Here is a 14,584-nt window from a genome sequence, read left to right on the forward strand (position 1 = left end):
ACTGACTTCCAAATAGCTTCCACACAAAATGCTCCAGCTGTATCTTTTTATTCTATTTAGATGGGATAATCAATGTCTCAGTGCCATGCACCGCCAAATGAACACACTCGACCTCTCCCTCCAGCAGCACCGCCGTACCCTTTTTCAAAGCTGCGCGTGCCCCCAGTTTCATTTTATTCTTCGGCTCATCCGACGCCACAACAAGAAACTTTTTCTCTTTCTCTCAAGTGCTAAGGAACGCAAGCTCCAACAACTCATCGACACCAACACCCATCTAGGACCCTCCACCCCTGCCTGTCCCTCCGTCCCCACCCCATCTTCCAATCCCAGCCCCAGCCGTGTATTCACTATACCCCCTGACCTACCCCTCTCCGATGCTGAACGTTCAGTGCTCAGCAAAGGACTTAGTTTCATACCCTTGCGCCCTCATCTCAATGAATTTCGGGCTCGGCATGATGCTGAACTCTTCTTCCGCCGTCTTTGTCTCCGTGCTCACTTCTTTGGGCAGGATTCCTCTCCCTGTTCAACGGATCCTTTTACCCATCTCCAATATTCTCCCTCCACCTGGACCCCTCCCTCTGGATTCTTACATTCTCTTGATCTTTTCATTGAGAACTGTCGGCGTGACATTAGTTGTCTCAATTTCTCTGCTCCTCTCACCCATTCTAACCTGTCTCTCTCTGAACTTACTGCACTCCATTCTCTCAGGTCCAACCCTGACATTGTCATCAAACCCGCTGACAAGGGTGGTGCTGTTGTTGTCTGGCGCACTGACCTCTACCTCGCAGACGCTGAGCGTCAACTCGCAGACACTTCCTCCTACCTCTCCCTGGACCATGACCCCACCACTGAACATCAAGCCATTGTTTCCAGGACTGTCACTGACCTCATCTCCTCTGGGGATCTTCCTCCCACAGCTTCCAACCTGATAGTCGCCCAACCTTGGACGGCCCGCTTCTATCTCCTACCCAAAATCCACAAACAGAACTGCCCCGGTAGACCGATCATCTCAGCTTGCTCCTGCCCCACAGAACTCATTTCTCGTTATCTTGACTCCCTTCTCTCTCCCCTTGTCCAGTCCCTTCCCACCACCATCCGTGATTCCTCTGACACCTTACGTCACATCAACAATTTCCAGTTCCCTGGCCCCAACCGCTTCCTCTTCACCATGGACGTCCAATTCCTCTACACCTCCATCCCCCACCAGAATGGTCTGAGGGCCCTTAGCTTCTTCCTCGAACAGAGGCCCGAACAATCCCCATCCACCACTACTCTCCTCCGTCTGGCTGAACTTGTTCTCACGCTGAACAATTTCTCCTTCAACTCCTCTCACTTCCTCCAAATAAAAGGTGTGGCTATGGGTACCCGCATGAGCCCCAGCTATGCCTGTCTCTTTATGGGGTATGTGGAACATTCCTTGTTCCAGTCCTACTCCGGCTCCCTTCCACAACTCTTTCTCCGGTACATCGATGATTACTTCGGTGCTGCTTCATGCTCTCGTCGGGACTTGGAAAAATTTATTAATCTTGCTTCCAATCTCCACCCCTCCATCATTTTCACGTGGTCCATCTCTGACACTTCCCTTCCCTTCCTTGATCTCTCTGTCTCAATCTCTGGTGATAGACTGTCTACCAATATCCATTACAAACCCACCGACTCCCACAGCTACCTCGACTACAGCTCCTCACACCCCGCTTCCTGTAAGGCCTCCATCCCATTCTTTCAGTTCCTTCGCTTCTGTTGCATCTGTTCCGATGATGCTACCTTCAAAAACAGTTCCTCTGACATGTCCTCCTTCTTCCTTAACCGAGGTTTTCCACCCACGGTCGTTGACAGGGCCCTCAACCGTGTCCGGCCCATCTCCCGCGCATCCGCCCTCACGCCTTCTCCTCCCTCCCAGAAACATGATAGGGTCCCCCTTGTCCTCACTTATCACCCCACCAGCCTCTGCATTCAAAGGATCATCCTCCGCCATTTCCGCCAACTCCAGCATGATGCCACCACCAAACACATCTTCCCTTCACCCCCCTATCGGCATTCCGTAGGGATCGCTCCCTCCGGGACATCCTGGTCCACTCCTCCATCACCCCTTACTCCTCAACCCCCTCCTATGGCACCACCCCATGCCCACACAAAAGATGCAATACCTGCCTCTTCACTTCCTCTCTCCTCACCGTCCAAGGGCCCAAGCACTCCTTTCAAGTGAAGCAGCATTTCACTTGCATTTCCCCCAACTTAGTCTACTGCATTCGTTGCTCCCAATGTGGTCTCCTCTACACTGGAGAGACCAAACGTAAACTGGGCAACCGCTTTGCAGAACACCTGTGGTCTGTCTGCAAGAATGACCCAAACCTCCCTGTCGCTTGCCATTTTAACACTCCACCCTGTTCTCTTGCCCACGTGTCTGTCCTTGGCTTGCTGCATTGTTCCAGTGAAGCCCAACGCAAACTGGAGGAACAACACCTCATCTTCCGACTAGGCACTTTACAGGCTTCCGGACTGAATATTGAATTCAACAACTTTAGGTCTTGAGCTCTCTCCCCCATCCCCACCCCCTTTCTGTTTCCCCCTTCCTTTTTTTTCCAATAAATTATATAGATTTTTCTCTTCCCACCTATTTCCATTATTTTTAAATATTTTAAAATCTTTTATGCTCTCCCCACCCCCACTAGAGCTATACCTTGAATGCCCTACCATCCATTCTTAATTAGCACATTCGTTTAGATAATATCACCACCATCTTTTGTTCTATTGTTGCTGACATCTTTTGATGATCTGCTTCTATCACTGCTTGTTTGTCCCTACAACCAAACCAACCCCCTCCACTTCTCTCTCTCTCTCTCTCTCTGCCCCCCTCCACACATCTTAAACCAGCTTATATTTCAACTCTTTCTTGGACTCGAACTCAAGTTCTGTCGAATGGTCATGAGGACTCGAAACGTCAACTCTTTTCTTCTCCGCCGATGCTGCCAGACCTGCTGAGTTTTTCCAGGTAATTCTGTTTTTGTTTTGGATTTCTCAGCATCCGCAGTTTTTTTGTTTTTATTTAATGCCCATCACCTGTTTAACTAGCAATTGTCTTTAACAAGGTGATTGTCATATTGACAATCAGGAGTAGAAATAGGAGCCTATTTCCCGTCCGAATAATTTTAGCAACCTGACCCACCTCCTAATTAGATAAGCTAACTTGGCACACAGCAGAAATTGAGCTCAGAGCTTTCACATCTTGTATGGCTGAGGACAAATCACAATACCCAGACACACACATTTACCAGTAGGTCAGGTACAGGTACCCTGACTGCATTTTGTTTCGTTCATTCACGGGATGTGGGCTTCGCTGGCTGGGCCAGCATTTATTGCCCATCCATAGTTGCATTTGAGAAGGTGGTGGTGAGCTGCCTTCTTGAATCCCTGCAGTCCATGTGGTGTAGGTACACCCACAGTGCTGTTAGGAAGGGAGTTCCAGGATTTTGACCCAGCGACAGTGAAGGAACGGTTATATATTTCCAAGTCAGGATGGTAAGTGACTTGGAGGGGAACTTCCAGGTGGTGGTGTTCCCATCTATCTGCTGCCCTTGTCCTTCTAGATGGTAGTCGTCGTGGGTTTGGAAGGTGCTGTCACATTCTGTGGGCACCAAGCATCTCAACTGCTGTCTTAATTCAGCACAAACTGGGGTTAGAACCTGTGGCCTTCTGAGCTTCATGGCTTATTGCTATATTGGACAGTGGCTTTATCCACCAGTCCATCATGACAGTGCAGAATTGAAAATAAATAATCTTTTAAAACATACCATTCAGTTAGAGATTATGATCAAACTCCATCAAGTCTCCAGGGACTGTGGCTAAATTATTTGTTCACAAACAATACCATCTGAAAACTCAAGTGTTATACGTGAGATACTCAGTCAAGATCATCTAGAGGGCAAAGGATTGATCCCAAGGATATTCTTTTGGTCACAGCTGTCAATATAGAAGTGTTACCATTGTCCACCATGTTTTATGTCCTACTTACAGATTCTTCTTTTGCTCTTTTATTAAGTTCTTGATGTTAAACAAAACAATTCAGTTTATTGTCATATCTTTTAACAACTCATGGTAAAGCAACTAATTGATAAGAAAGTTTTATTTTTCACGTGATTTTTTTCACTGTAGAAAATGATAGTTGTGCATAACAAATAATTTAATTTATCTTTCTTCAACAGCTCATCACAAGCTGAAATTTTCCCGCAAGTACCGTGCAGACAATCCTATTTTGTCAAAAGCAGAGTTCTCAACATACATTGAAACAATTGCTGCTGAAATCTCTGACAATGAACCCGATTTTGATTGTCTAGTAACATTTCTCACAGCCAGAAGAGAACAGAATTGCACAGCGCGACTAAGACGTACAGCCAGGAGAAGGTGGCTGCATGATATCCAACAAGCAGCAGAGACCTCTAGTTCTAATCTTGAATTTGTGTATAAATCTGTTTTCCAGACCCTTTATAAGGTAGGACAATATTATAGCATGGATTATCATGGGTACATTTATACTCTTCTTTAAATTAGTAACCAACGAGACTACCTAAATATCAAACATAATGCAAATTATGTTTGCCCTGAGTTATATCATTATCATAAAACCATAAGTACAGAAGGAGGCTATTCAGCATATTGTGCCGGTGTCTGCTCTTTGAAAGAGCTATCCAATTGGTTCCACTCACCTACTCTTTCCCCATAACTCTGCGGTTCTTCCAAGTGTACATCCAATTTTCTTTCGGAAGTTCCTTTTGAAATCTGTTTCCACCATCCTTTCAGGCAGTGCATTTTAGATCATAACAACTGATGAAAATTCTCTTCATCTACCACCTGCTTCATTTGTCAATTATTTTAAATCTGTGTCCTCTGATACCAATCCATCCGCCAATAGAAACAGTTTCTTCTTATTTACTCTATCAAAGCATCTCATAATTTTGAAAACCTCCATTAAATGTCCCCTTAACATTCTTTAGTCTGAAGAGAACAGTCCCAGCTTTTCTAGCCTCTCCACATGGCAGAAGTCCATCATCTCAGGCACCAAGGATCCTACATGCTTTTTAACAACCTTATCAACTTGTCCTGCTACTTTCAGAAATTTTGGTTATTTGACCCCCCCCAGATCTCTTTGTTTCTGCACCCCCTTTAAAACTACACCATTATCCTTCTGCTTTCTGTGACTGTTGTTCTTCTAAAGTTGGTAAGAATCACCAGGTGAAACCCATCTATTTAAGTGAAGTTTAAGACTGGAGAAGGCACTGCTATGATAGGACCTCCAAATTCGTAAAAACAGATACTCAACAGGCTTGTAACAATATGGAATGTAGTTGTCAAATTAATAAAACTTTGATTGTTCTTAACTGTGATCAGGGGGCATTACCAACTGCCATTTCTTCCACAACCACAACTGTGTTATTCATTTTTATTTGTTATCATTGTCTGTCACAACTGGGTCTCTTTCTTTCTCTTCATTTCCTTTTGTTGCTTTTTGTCTCTTCCTTGCCTCCCTTTTCAGACATTGTTTCCCGCTACTTTCAAAACTGCTCCTTGAGGAAAACTTCCCTTGATCCATCAGTCCTCTTTGACTATTGCCCAACCTCCAACCTATGCTTCCTCTCCAGGGTTCTTCCATTGCCATTCTCTGTGGCATTCTTCTATGGCTTTGCCCTCATGTGGTTCCATTTCCATTTGTACCAAATCAGCTAGTACATCTTTTGCAAAGACACCTCTTTAATGACACAAGGTTTCTTTTTTTAGCTGACTGCTGCTCGTCATTGATATGTTGTCCTACAGATACTTTATCTGTAAGCGTGAGGTCAACTTTTACATATATGCTAATTATTGTAGGGTGTTGGATACTTTACAGTAGGTCTTAATGAAATCTTTGTAGTCTCAAGTAGGTTAACTATGTATTTATTAACCACAAGAACTATGTACATATACAGTAAAAGGTTTAAGCTAGGAGCAGTCTCCATGCTTGGCTCTGTCCAACATTAGACTAATGCCTAGGTGTAGGTCATGTGATCTCTTACAACACTGTGTGGGTGATACTGTACTCAGTCCCGTGTTAACCTGATATGTGTCATACCCTAATACTACACCTCTCACCCCAAGTCTTCATCCAACATATTTCAAGTTATTCTAGTTTACATCATTATTACTACCTCATCTGCCCCCTTCAAGTCTCTGATATAATAGGTTCAGGTGGTCTGGAGGCCTTAATACCCTTCCACATCTTGTTCGCACTGCTGACGGAGGAGTGATAGGCTCTGTTGTTGCAGATAAACCCTGTTGATTTGGAGATTATTCAGGCATCTGAGTGTCTTTTTATCCTCTTTGTTCACTTCTTGATATTGAGCTGCTCTTTGTCGATTCAGCAATCCTGGTGATGGGTTGTTGGTCCATCCCATTTCTTGTGAGGTGGACGAATGTGGTCCTCGTGTCCATGTCGTTTTCTTCCTCATCTTCTTGCGTCGTGTGGGTCATCGAGATGTCCTCTGTGACAGAAGCTGGACTTTCCTGTTATGAGGATGTGGTTTTTAGTAAGCTGTGGGTTGTGCTGTCATCAATGAATGGCTGCTACTAGGCTCCAGCATCTTCTGTGGCACTGTCCTGCTGGCCCAGAGTTACAGCATTTTCTCTGTTCGCAGTGTTGACCTTATCAACAATCATGAGAGCCGGAGGTTGAGGCTCTTCTTGTTGTTGGTTGCTCCCTTATCTATCCTCCACTGGAGGTGCCGTGATAACCATCCCAGTGGTTAGGTGGCCTGACCAATGAGGGCTTTCAGGCACGTGTAAAGAAAATGGAAAACCTACTCTGCAAAGAGAGAAGACAGTTCAGAGCTGAAGTCCCAGTCAAGATACTCTTTCCTGTTTGAACTCTCAGGAACTTGCAGTTGTGTACAATTCACGACATTGATTCTCTTGACATCTCCTGCTGTTTTGAGGAGATTCAGGTTATACAGACATCTCTGTTCAAGAGAGAAAAAGACTGGTTACAGATGCCCTACATCAGCTCAAAGATTTGTTTTCCGTCATACCCTAATGGTTCCAGAGTTATGGCTATGACCAGAAGTTGGATTCCTCCGAGTCCATGGCATGGTGTGACTGTTATTCGAAGCCAGAGGTCTTTCTTCCATGGTTCTTTGGCTCTTGTGCCCAATTTGAAGCTTGTGAGATGACCATTAACCAAAATGTCTGCATTCCAGTACAAATATCTAGGATCCTTGACCCCACCCAAGAAGCATGGCTATGTTTCCTCTTGGTGTACAGTTTCGACCTCATGAATCATCTTTGGGGCTTCTGTATTTGGCTTTGCACAGTTTGCCGAAGTGTCCAATTCTGTTATATTGGAAGCATTGGGCTGAAATTGCACAACATTGATCTCGCCTGTGTTCCACAGTGCTGGCATGGTCACTCTACTGGTTGGTTAGGATATTGCTGCCCTTGGTCTGGAGTGTCCCTGTTTCTGTGCTGTTTAGAACTGGACTGTGGGGATTCCTTTATACCACAGTTTACTTTCTCCTCTTAAAATGGGCCTGTGCTGCACACTGAGTTCGGACTGCCTAACAACCTGAATAGCTTTCTCAAGGGTTCGACCTTCCTTCACTTGCAGCATGCCTGAAAGTGCATCATCTGCTACTCCTACAGCTATTCTCTCCGCGATAATTTCAGATTTTAGGTCTTTGCAGCTTTCAGCCATCCTGTACAGATCATTCACTAATGAGTCGACAGGTTCTCCTGCTGCTGGACACGCTTATTAAATTTAGCCCTTTTGAGGATTTTGTTGCTTCTTAGGTTAAAATAAACATCGAATGATTTTAATACTTCTTCAAATTTAGCAGATGATTCACTGATTTCTCGTCTAGCAATAATGTTGCCCACTATCGGGCCTCTGAGTAAAGCAATGTGTTAACTTGTTGAACTTCTGCCTTTTTGTCCATACTTGAAATAAGTATGTATCTAAGGAATCTTTTTCTCAAAAGTCCCCAATAATGTGATTGATCTTGGCCTTGGATATGTCCAAATTGATCTGGAAGAGTGGATTTCTGATCCATGATTAAAAAATTTTAAAGTATAGGTTCAGCTTTAAGAAGTTGCTGAAATTCAAAATGGTGGCGCTGTTTGTTTGAAGACAAAGAATTTAAACACACTTGTTGGTTTTGGTGGGCTCCTGCTGTAATGGCATCCATGCTCAGCCTTGAAAAATTTTTAAACAATAGCTTCTTGGATAACTAACTGCAGACTTCTCCATTTCAGCGCTATGATTTACTGTTGTGAAATCATTAAATCCTGGCCTTTGCTGGTCTTTAAAGCTGACTTTTTTTAGTCATAATTCTATAGAATGAATTCTCTTCTTTTCCTTTTCGGAACAAGCTCTGACGCCAGGTGTTCAGGCGATGACTCGGGAATCTAGTTTTTCCGATAGTGTTTTAAACTGGCTATTTTTGACCACTGAACTATTTAAATGTTTCTCAGGACTTGATGTATCCTGGAATTTAAAAGTTTTAGCTCACCCCTGCTACTTCTGCTGACTCCGCCCTCTGGGAATTGAAGCTGGACTTTCAAATGATCCTATGGAGTCTTCTGCTGCAATGAGGAATTTTAAATTTCTGCCTTCAGCTTCCAAGCTTTTCTTTGGAACTTTTGCCTGGCAATTTCCCCTGCGCGTTTGCTTCTCAAGCTTTTGTTCAGGTCAGAATGCCTTTTCGAATTTTTCCTCAGTCATGCAGGATTTAAGTTTCTCTCTGCATTTTCGCAAGGTTTTGAGTTTTTCCTTTCACTACCACCATGTTGTAAGGTGTTGGATACCTTTCAGTAAGCTTTAATGAAATTTTCATATTCTTAAGTCGGCTAATGGTATGTATTTATTAACCGCAAGAACTATGTACATATATGGAAACGTGTTTGTACTCGAAAGAGTTACACAGTAGAGGGTTCAAGCCAGGAGCTGTATCCATGCTTGCTTGTGTACATGGCTCTGCCCAACATTAGACTGACTTCTAGTTGCGGGTCATGTTTTCTGTTACATTACTGTACTCAGTCCCACATTAACCCTATTTATGCCAGACTCTTATACTATACTAATGATTTCCATCTTTAAATTTCCAGTACCACACTTAATTCCATGATTGATACTTTGCTGTCTGACTGATTAAGTGTAGATGAGTCAGCACTTCCTGCAGATCAACACCAGCAATTTAAAACCTGCCATCTTCTGTCCACACCAGAAATTCTGTGCCTTTGTTTTCCATCCCTGATCCTGGATGCCAAATCAAGTTCAATTTTACAGTGTACAACCTCAATGTTGCTTGAGCTAGCTTCAAACTCTATGTCCTATCCATCACCATTCACTTTGATCTCTGAAATGTCACCAGTCCTATCCCTATCACCAGCACTAGTCTACCTCCAGACTCATTTTCCTTTTACCTTTTTTGCTAAGCTACAAAGGTCTATCTTACATGAATTTCATCTCATCTGGAATCCTGCTGCTCTTATTCTATCCAACATAGAATCCTGATGATCTATTGTCCTTCTCCACTGCCTTTCCCTCCCTTGATGCACTGACTTCAAAGTATTGACAAATTTCTCCAGTAGCTTCGCTGTTCTGTACTGCTGTAAACTCCATGAGCACTATGGCCTTACTTCTAAACTCTGCTCTTCAAACTCTGCTCAGTGTGTATTCAGCCACTTTCGGCTTTAGGGTCAATGACAGAACCTTAAGCTATCATAAGCCTGCACTTTGGAACTCTGTTTCCAACTCCTTTCACTTTGATACTTCTCTTTATCTCCTCCACTGTGCTGTTAGCTATCTCCAACTCCTGCTCAGGCCTGACCCCCAACTGTCAAGCCCTTGGAATATTTTGTTATGTTAAAAACCATTATATAAATGCAAATTGGTGTTTCTTTTCACACTGTATTCCCTGACACCAACTTGAAAATGTTTTTGCACATGCACACTTTTTTCGTACCTGCACAGTTTTCCCTTTTGTTTGGGTAACTGATAGTAATGCCAACAGGAGTTCAGGTTTTTACTAACCTTACCTCAGTTTATTCCCGACCATAGCTGAAAAGTACATCTTCAGATGAGCCAGATTTGATCAATCGTTAGTGATTATTCAATTACAGTACCACAAACCATACTGAATGTGCCATTAAATAGCAGCATGGTTTTCTTACCAGCCCACATAAAGATGTGTGCCCTCTGCAGTTGCAGAGTCATCTTTCATTTGACAGCCAGCCAGCAAGCCTGCCCTATAGCACACTGCAATGAAATAGCTGCCAAGGTGCTATGAGGAAAAATACACAATGCGGCACCAAAGGGGAAGAATTGTTTTGGCTGCTGTGCGTGGTGATATTGTTATTGTGTTCATGAAGAAGTTATCTGGACTGTATTGGCTGCAAAAACTTCAACGCACCTTGACAAAAAAAAAACACTCATGACTTTTCAAGAAAAGCAGACTGAGGAAAGCAATTATGAATTAATTTCCAATTTCATTATAGGACTAAAGCATTTCATTCCCCAATATGTCTGGAACAAGTTGTTAAGACGTTCAAATTACTGTAACGTATTTTCTCAGAGGTTTATTGGTCACTTGCTTGTTAACCATTCAAGCCTATAAAAGGAAGTGCTTTGGGAAATCATTCCTATGCCTGCATTTTTATGGAGCACCTGTAGATGTTGGTGAACACCTTTGTTTAAAGCGGTTGAAATATGAGTATTTTCTGGAGTTCCTGTGTGGAAAATATTTGCATATGTCTCTTGTCTCCATGGTAATATGGATGTTTTTCCACAACAGGATTCAGAAGCTCACGGTGACAATAAGGAAATAAGTTCTTCCATAGCCCTGCTGAGACATAATGATCACAGGCCAGAGAGGGGTGAACACTTCCTGCACTATGTGGCTTGCACCCTGGAAGATGCACCATATGTCCTAAATCAGGCACTCTACAGAGACATGGGTGTAAGGTAAGCATTTACATTTGTAGCCGGTTCTATGTAACAGCTTTTGTTTTATGATATGCATAGTCAAACCTGTTTTAGATTGAAATGCTGAACCCAGATCCTACTTGTGCATGCAGCTAGCTGACAACCAAGAGACTGAAATAAATTGTAGGCCAACAAAAAGAAGACAATCTGGTAATGTTAGAGGACTGAGGCAACCCATAAAGTGAGATAGTAATTCGTGTTGGGTAACGGTTAGTACTGCATGGGCTGCTGGTTATATGCCCCATCCAACATTCAATTTCATTGCACTCAACAGGACTGAATATTGGGCAGGGTAAAGCAGGCCATTGAGCTAATATTGCCTGCCTTATCCTTAGCCAAGAGCCAATGTAGGTCAGTGAGCACAAGTTAGATAGATGAGCAGAGCTTAGTGTGAGTTAGAACATGGGCAGCAGAGTTTTCAATCACCTCAAGTCTGTGATGTATAGAACTAGGGAGGCCAGCTAGGAATGCCTTTGAATTGTCAAGTTTAGAGGTAACAAGGGTATGATGAGTGTTTCGGTAACAGATAAGACGAGGCAAGGATGCAATCTGGTGGTGTTATGGAGTTGGAATTAGACAGTCATAGTAATGGTGTGCATTTGTGGCAGGAAACCCAGCTTAATGACACCAATATTACAAATAGCCTGACTGAGCCTCTGACAGTTGCCAGGGAGAGGGGTAAAATTGTTGGCAAGGGAACAAAGTCTGTGATAGGGATTGAGGACAATGGTTTCTATCTTCCAAAATAATGTTGGAGCAAGTTTCTTCTCATCCAACATGTTTTGAATATCTGATTTTATGATTCATATGTTTTAAGAGGATAAAATTTAGCTTGGGAATTAAAATTTTTAAATGTAAGATAAATTTTAATGGCAATAATTTTCAATACCTCTCTGGCCACAGGACAGGTGCCAGAGGACTGGAGGACAGCCAATGTGCTACTGTTATTCAAGAAGGGAGGAAGGGATAAACCAGGGAACTACAGGCCAGTAAGTCTAACCTCAGTGGTGGGGAAACTATAGGAAGCAATTCTGAGGGACAGAATTAATCTACTCTTGAAGAGGCTGGGATTAATCAAGTTCAGTCAGCATGGTTTTGTTAGTGGGAGGTCATGTCTGACCAATTTGATTGAATTTTTTGAAGAGGTGACCAGGTGTGTAGATGAGGGCAGTGCATTTGACGTCGTCTACTTGGACTTCAGCAAGGCTTTTGATAAGGTCCCGCATGGGAGACTGATAATGAAGGTAAGAGTCCACGGGATCCAAGGCAATTTAGCAAATTGGATCCAGAATTGGCTGAGTGGCAGGAAGCAGAGGGTGATGGTCGAGGGGTGTTTTTGTGACTGAATGCCTATGTCCAGTGGGATTCCACAGGGATCGGTGTTGGGTCCCTTGCTGTTTGTGGTATATATAAACAATTTAGACTTGAATGTAGGAGGGTTGATTAGTAGGTTCGCGGATGACATGAAAATTGGTGGGGTGGTAAATAGTTAGGAGGATATAGATGGGCTGGTCAGATGGGCTGAGCAGTGGCAAATGGAATTTAATCTGGATAAGTGTGAGGTGATGCACTGGGGCAAGACAAACAAGGCAGGAGAATACATGATGAATGGTAGGAACCTGGGAAGTACTGAGGATCAGGGGGATCTTGGTGTGCATGTTCCTTAAGGTAGCGGGACAGGTAGATAAGATGGTTAAGAAGGCATATGGGATATTTGCCTTTATTAGCCAAGGCATAGGATATTAGAGCAGGGAAGTTATGCTGGAACTGTATAAAACACTGGTTAGGCCATTGCTAGAGTATTGCGTGCAGTTCTGGAATCTGCATTATAGGAAGGATGTGTTTACACTAGAGAGCGTGCAGAGGAGATTTACCAGGATGTTGCCTGGGCTGGAGAGTTTTAGTTATGAGGAGAGATTGGATAGACTGGGGTTATTTTCCCTGGAGCAGAGGAGATTGAGGTGCATAAAATTATGAGGGGCATATGTAGGGTAGACAGAAAGGAATTTTTCTCCTTGCTGGAGGGATCAATAACCAGGGGGCATAGATTTAAGGTAAGGGGCAGGAGGTTTAGAGGGGATGAGAGGAAGAATTTTTTCACCCAGAGGGTGGTGGGAATCTGGAACTCACTGCCTGAAAGGGTGGTAGAGGCAGAAACCCTCATAACATTTAAGAAGTATTTGGATGTGCACTTGCGATGCCATGGCATACAAGGTTATGGGCCCAGTGCTGGAAAATGGGATTAGAATAGTCAGGTACTTGTTTGACTGGTGCAGACTTGATGGGCCAAAGGGCCTTTTTCTGTGCTGTAGACCTCTATGACTCTATAAATGAAAGAACATCTGGTCTAAGGAGCTCATCAAACGGGCCTGGGGTAATTACAGTTCAAAGAGGAAGTCTTATTGTGTTAGTGGAATGGCAGTGAGGGGTGTTCATTCCTTGGGATTATATTGGCCTCTCTGGATCTTTCTGGAGGAAGTGGGTTATCACGAGGCATCTCCGAAAAGGCTTTAAAATTGGAGTGTAAACCAGAGAGGTTTAAATTATTCATCTAGTTTCCTCAGATCAAAGAAGTTTTGAAAGACAGCCCTTGTCGTCCCTTCTATCGCTTCCATCAAACCCTCCCCCTCCCACCCTACCGCCTCACTCTGCCCTTGGTCATTCTCACCCTTCCTCCATACCACACCCACCCTCAGTTTGCTCCCCAGGAGGCAGACAAAGACCTATCCGACCCCTCCTGTGCACATTCACCTGTACATACCCCACTTCGCACACCTTCCTCCCCAGAACCCCTACACCCCCTGGAACCCCTTCCCTCCCACCCAGAGTGGACTCTGTCCCTCGCTTAGTCCCTCCCCCTTCCTGACTATTACCTCTACCCTTACATCTTCCTCCAGCCTCACTTCTTTCTCCAGCCTTCCTGACTCCTTCCTCCACTCTTACTTCTTCCTCCAACCTTAGTCCCTCTCCTCTCTGCACCCCTTCCTCCCATTGGACACCCTCCCTTCTCTGCACCCTTCCACCCCGCAGACACCCTCCCCTTTCCGCACCACTTCCTCTGCCGGACACTATCCTCTTTCCGCACCCCTGCCGCTCTCTGCACTCCTTCCCTTACGCCTTCCCCCCACATTTACACCTACCTCCTCAGTTGCCATCTTCTCCCTCAGTACCCCCTCCTCCCCTTTCTCCCTCCACCCTGACAGCTTCATTCACTCCCCCGCCAACCTCACCCCCCCGCCAACCTCACCCCCCGACACCTTTGTTCCCCCACTCCCAACCTCACCCCCCACCCCCCTCCAACACTTACATTCCCCCCTTTCAAACCTCACCCCCCCCGGTACCTTCATTCCCCCCTCCCAACCTCACCCTCCTGACACCTTCATTCCCCTCTTCCCAACCTCACTCCCGATACCTTCATTCCCCCCCCTCCCAACCTCACCCCCTGACACCTCTTCCTCTCCTAGCCGATCCTACATCTTCCTGTCCCACCCGCTCAGTCATCATCTGTTGTAAGCATCAACTGTGACTATCCAACTTCTGTGTGCTACTTCACAACAGTGCCATGTCCATGAGAATTCA

General features: G+C 44.4%; 1 protein-coding gene across 1 annotated transcript in view; it reads left to right on the top strand.

Moving 5' to 3' along the window:
- The window catches only part of LOC121282911 (EF-hand calcium-binding domain-containing protein 5-like), a 211,154-nt gene that overhangs the window by 146,665 nt on the left and 49,905 nt on the right, over positions 1-14,584 (top strand). Inside the window, exons 17-18 of the mRNA XM_041196722.1 lie at positions 4,203-4,489; positions 10,815-10,984. Coding sequence (XP_041052656.1) covers positions 4,203-4,489; positions 10,815-10,984 — 457 coding nt within the window. The remainder of the gene's footprint in view (positions 1-4,202; positions 4,490-10,814; positions 10,985-14,584) is intronic.

The sequence above is a fragment of the Carcharodon carcharias genome, chromosome 10 (assembly GCF_017639515.1).
Source record: "Carcharodon carcharias isolate sCarCar2 chromosome 10, sCarCar2.pri, whole genome shotgun sequence".
Taxonomy (NCBI): Eukaryota; Metazoa; Chordata; class Chondrichthyes; order Lamniformes; family Lamnidae; genus Carcharodon; species Carcharodon carcharias.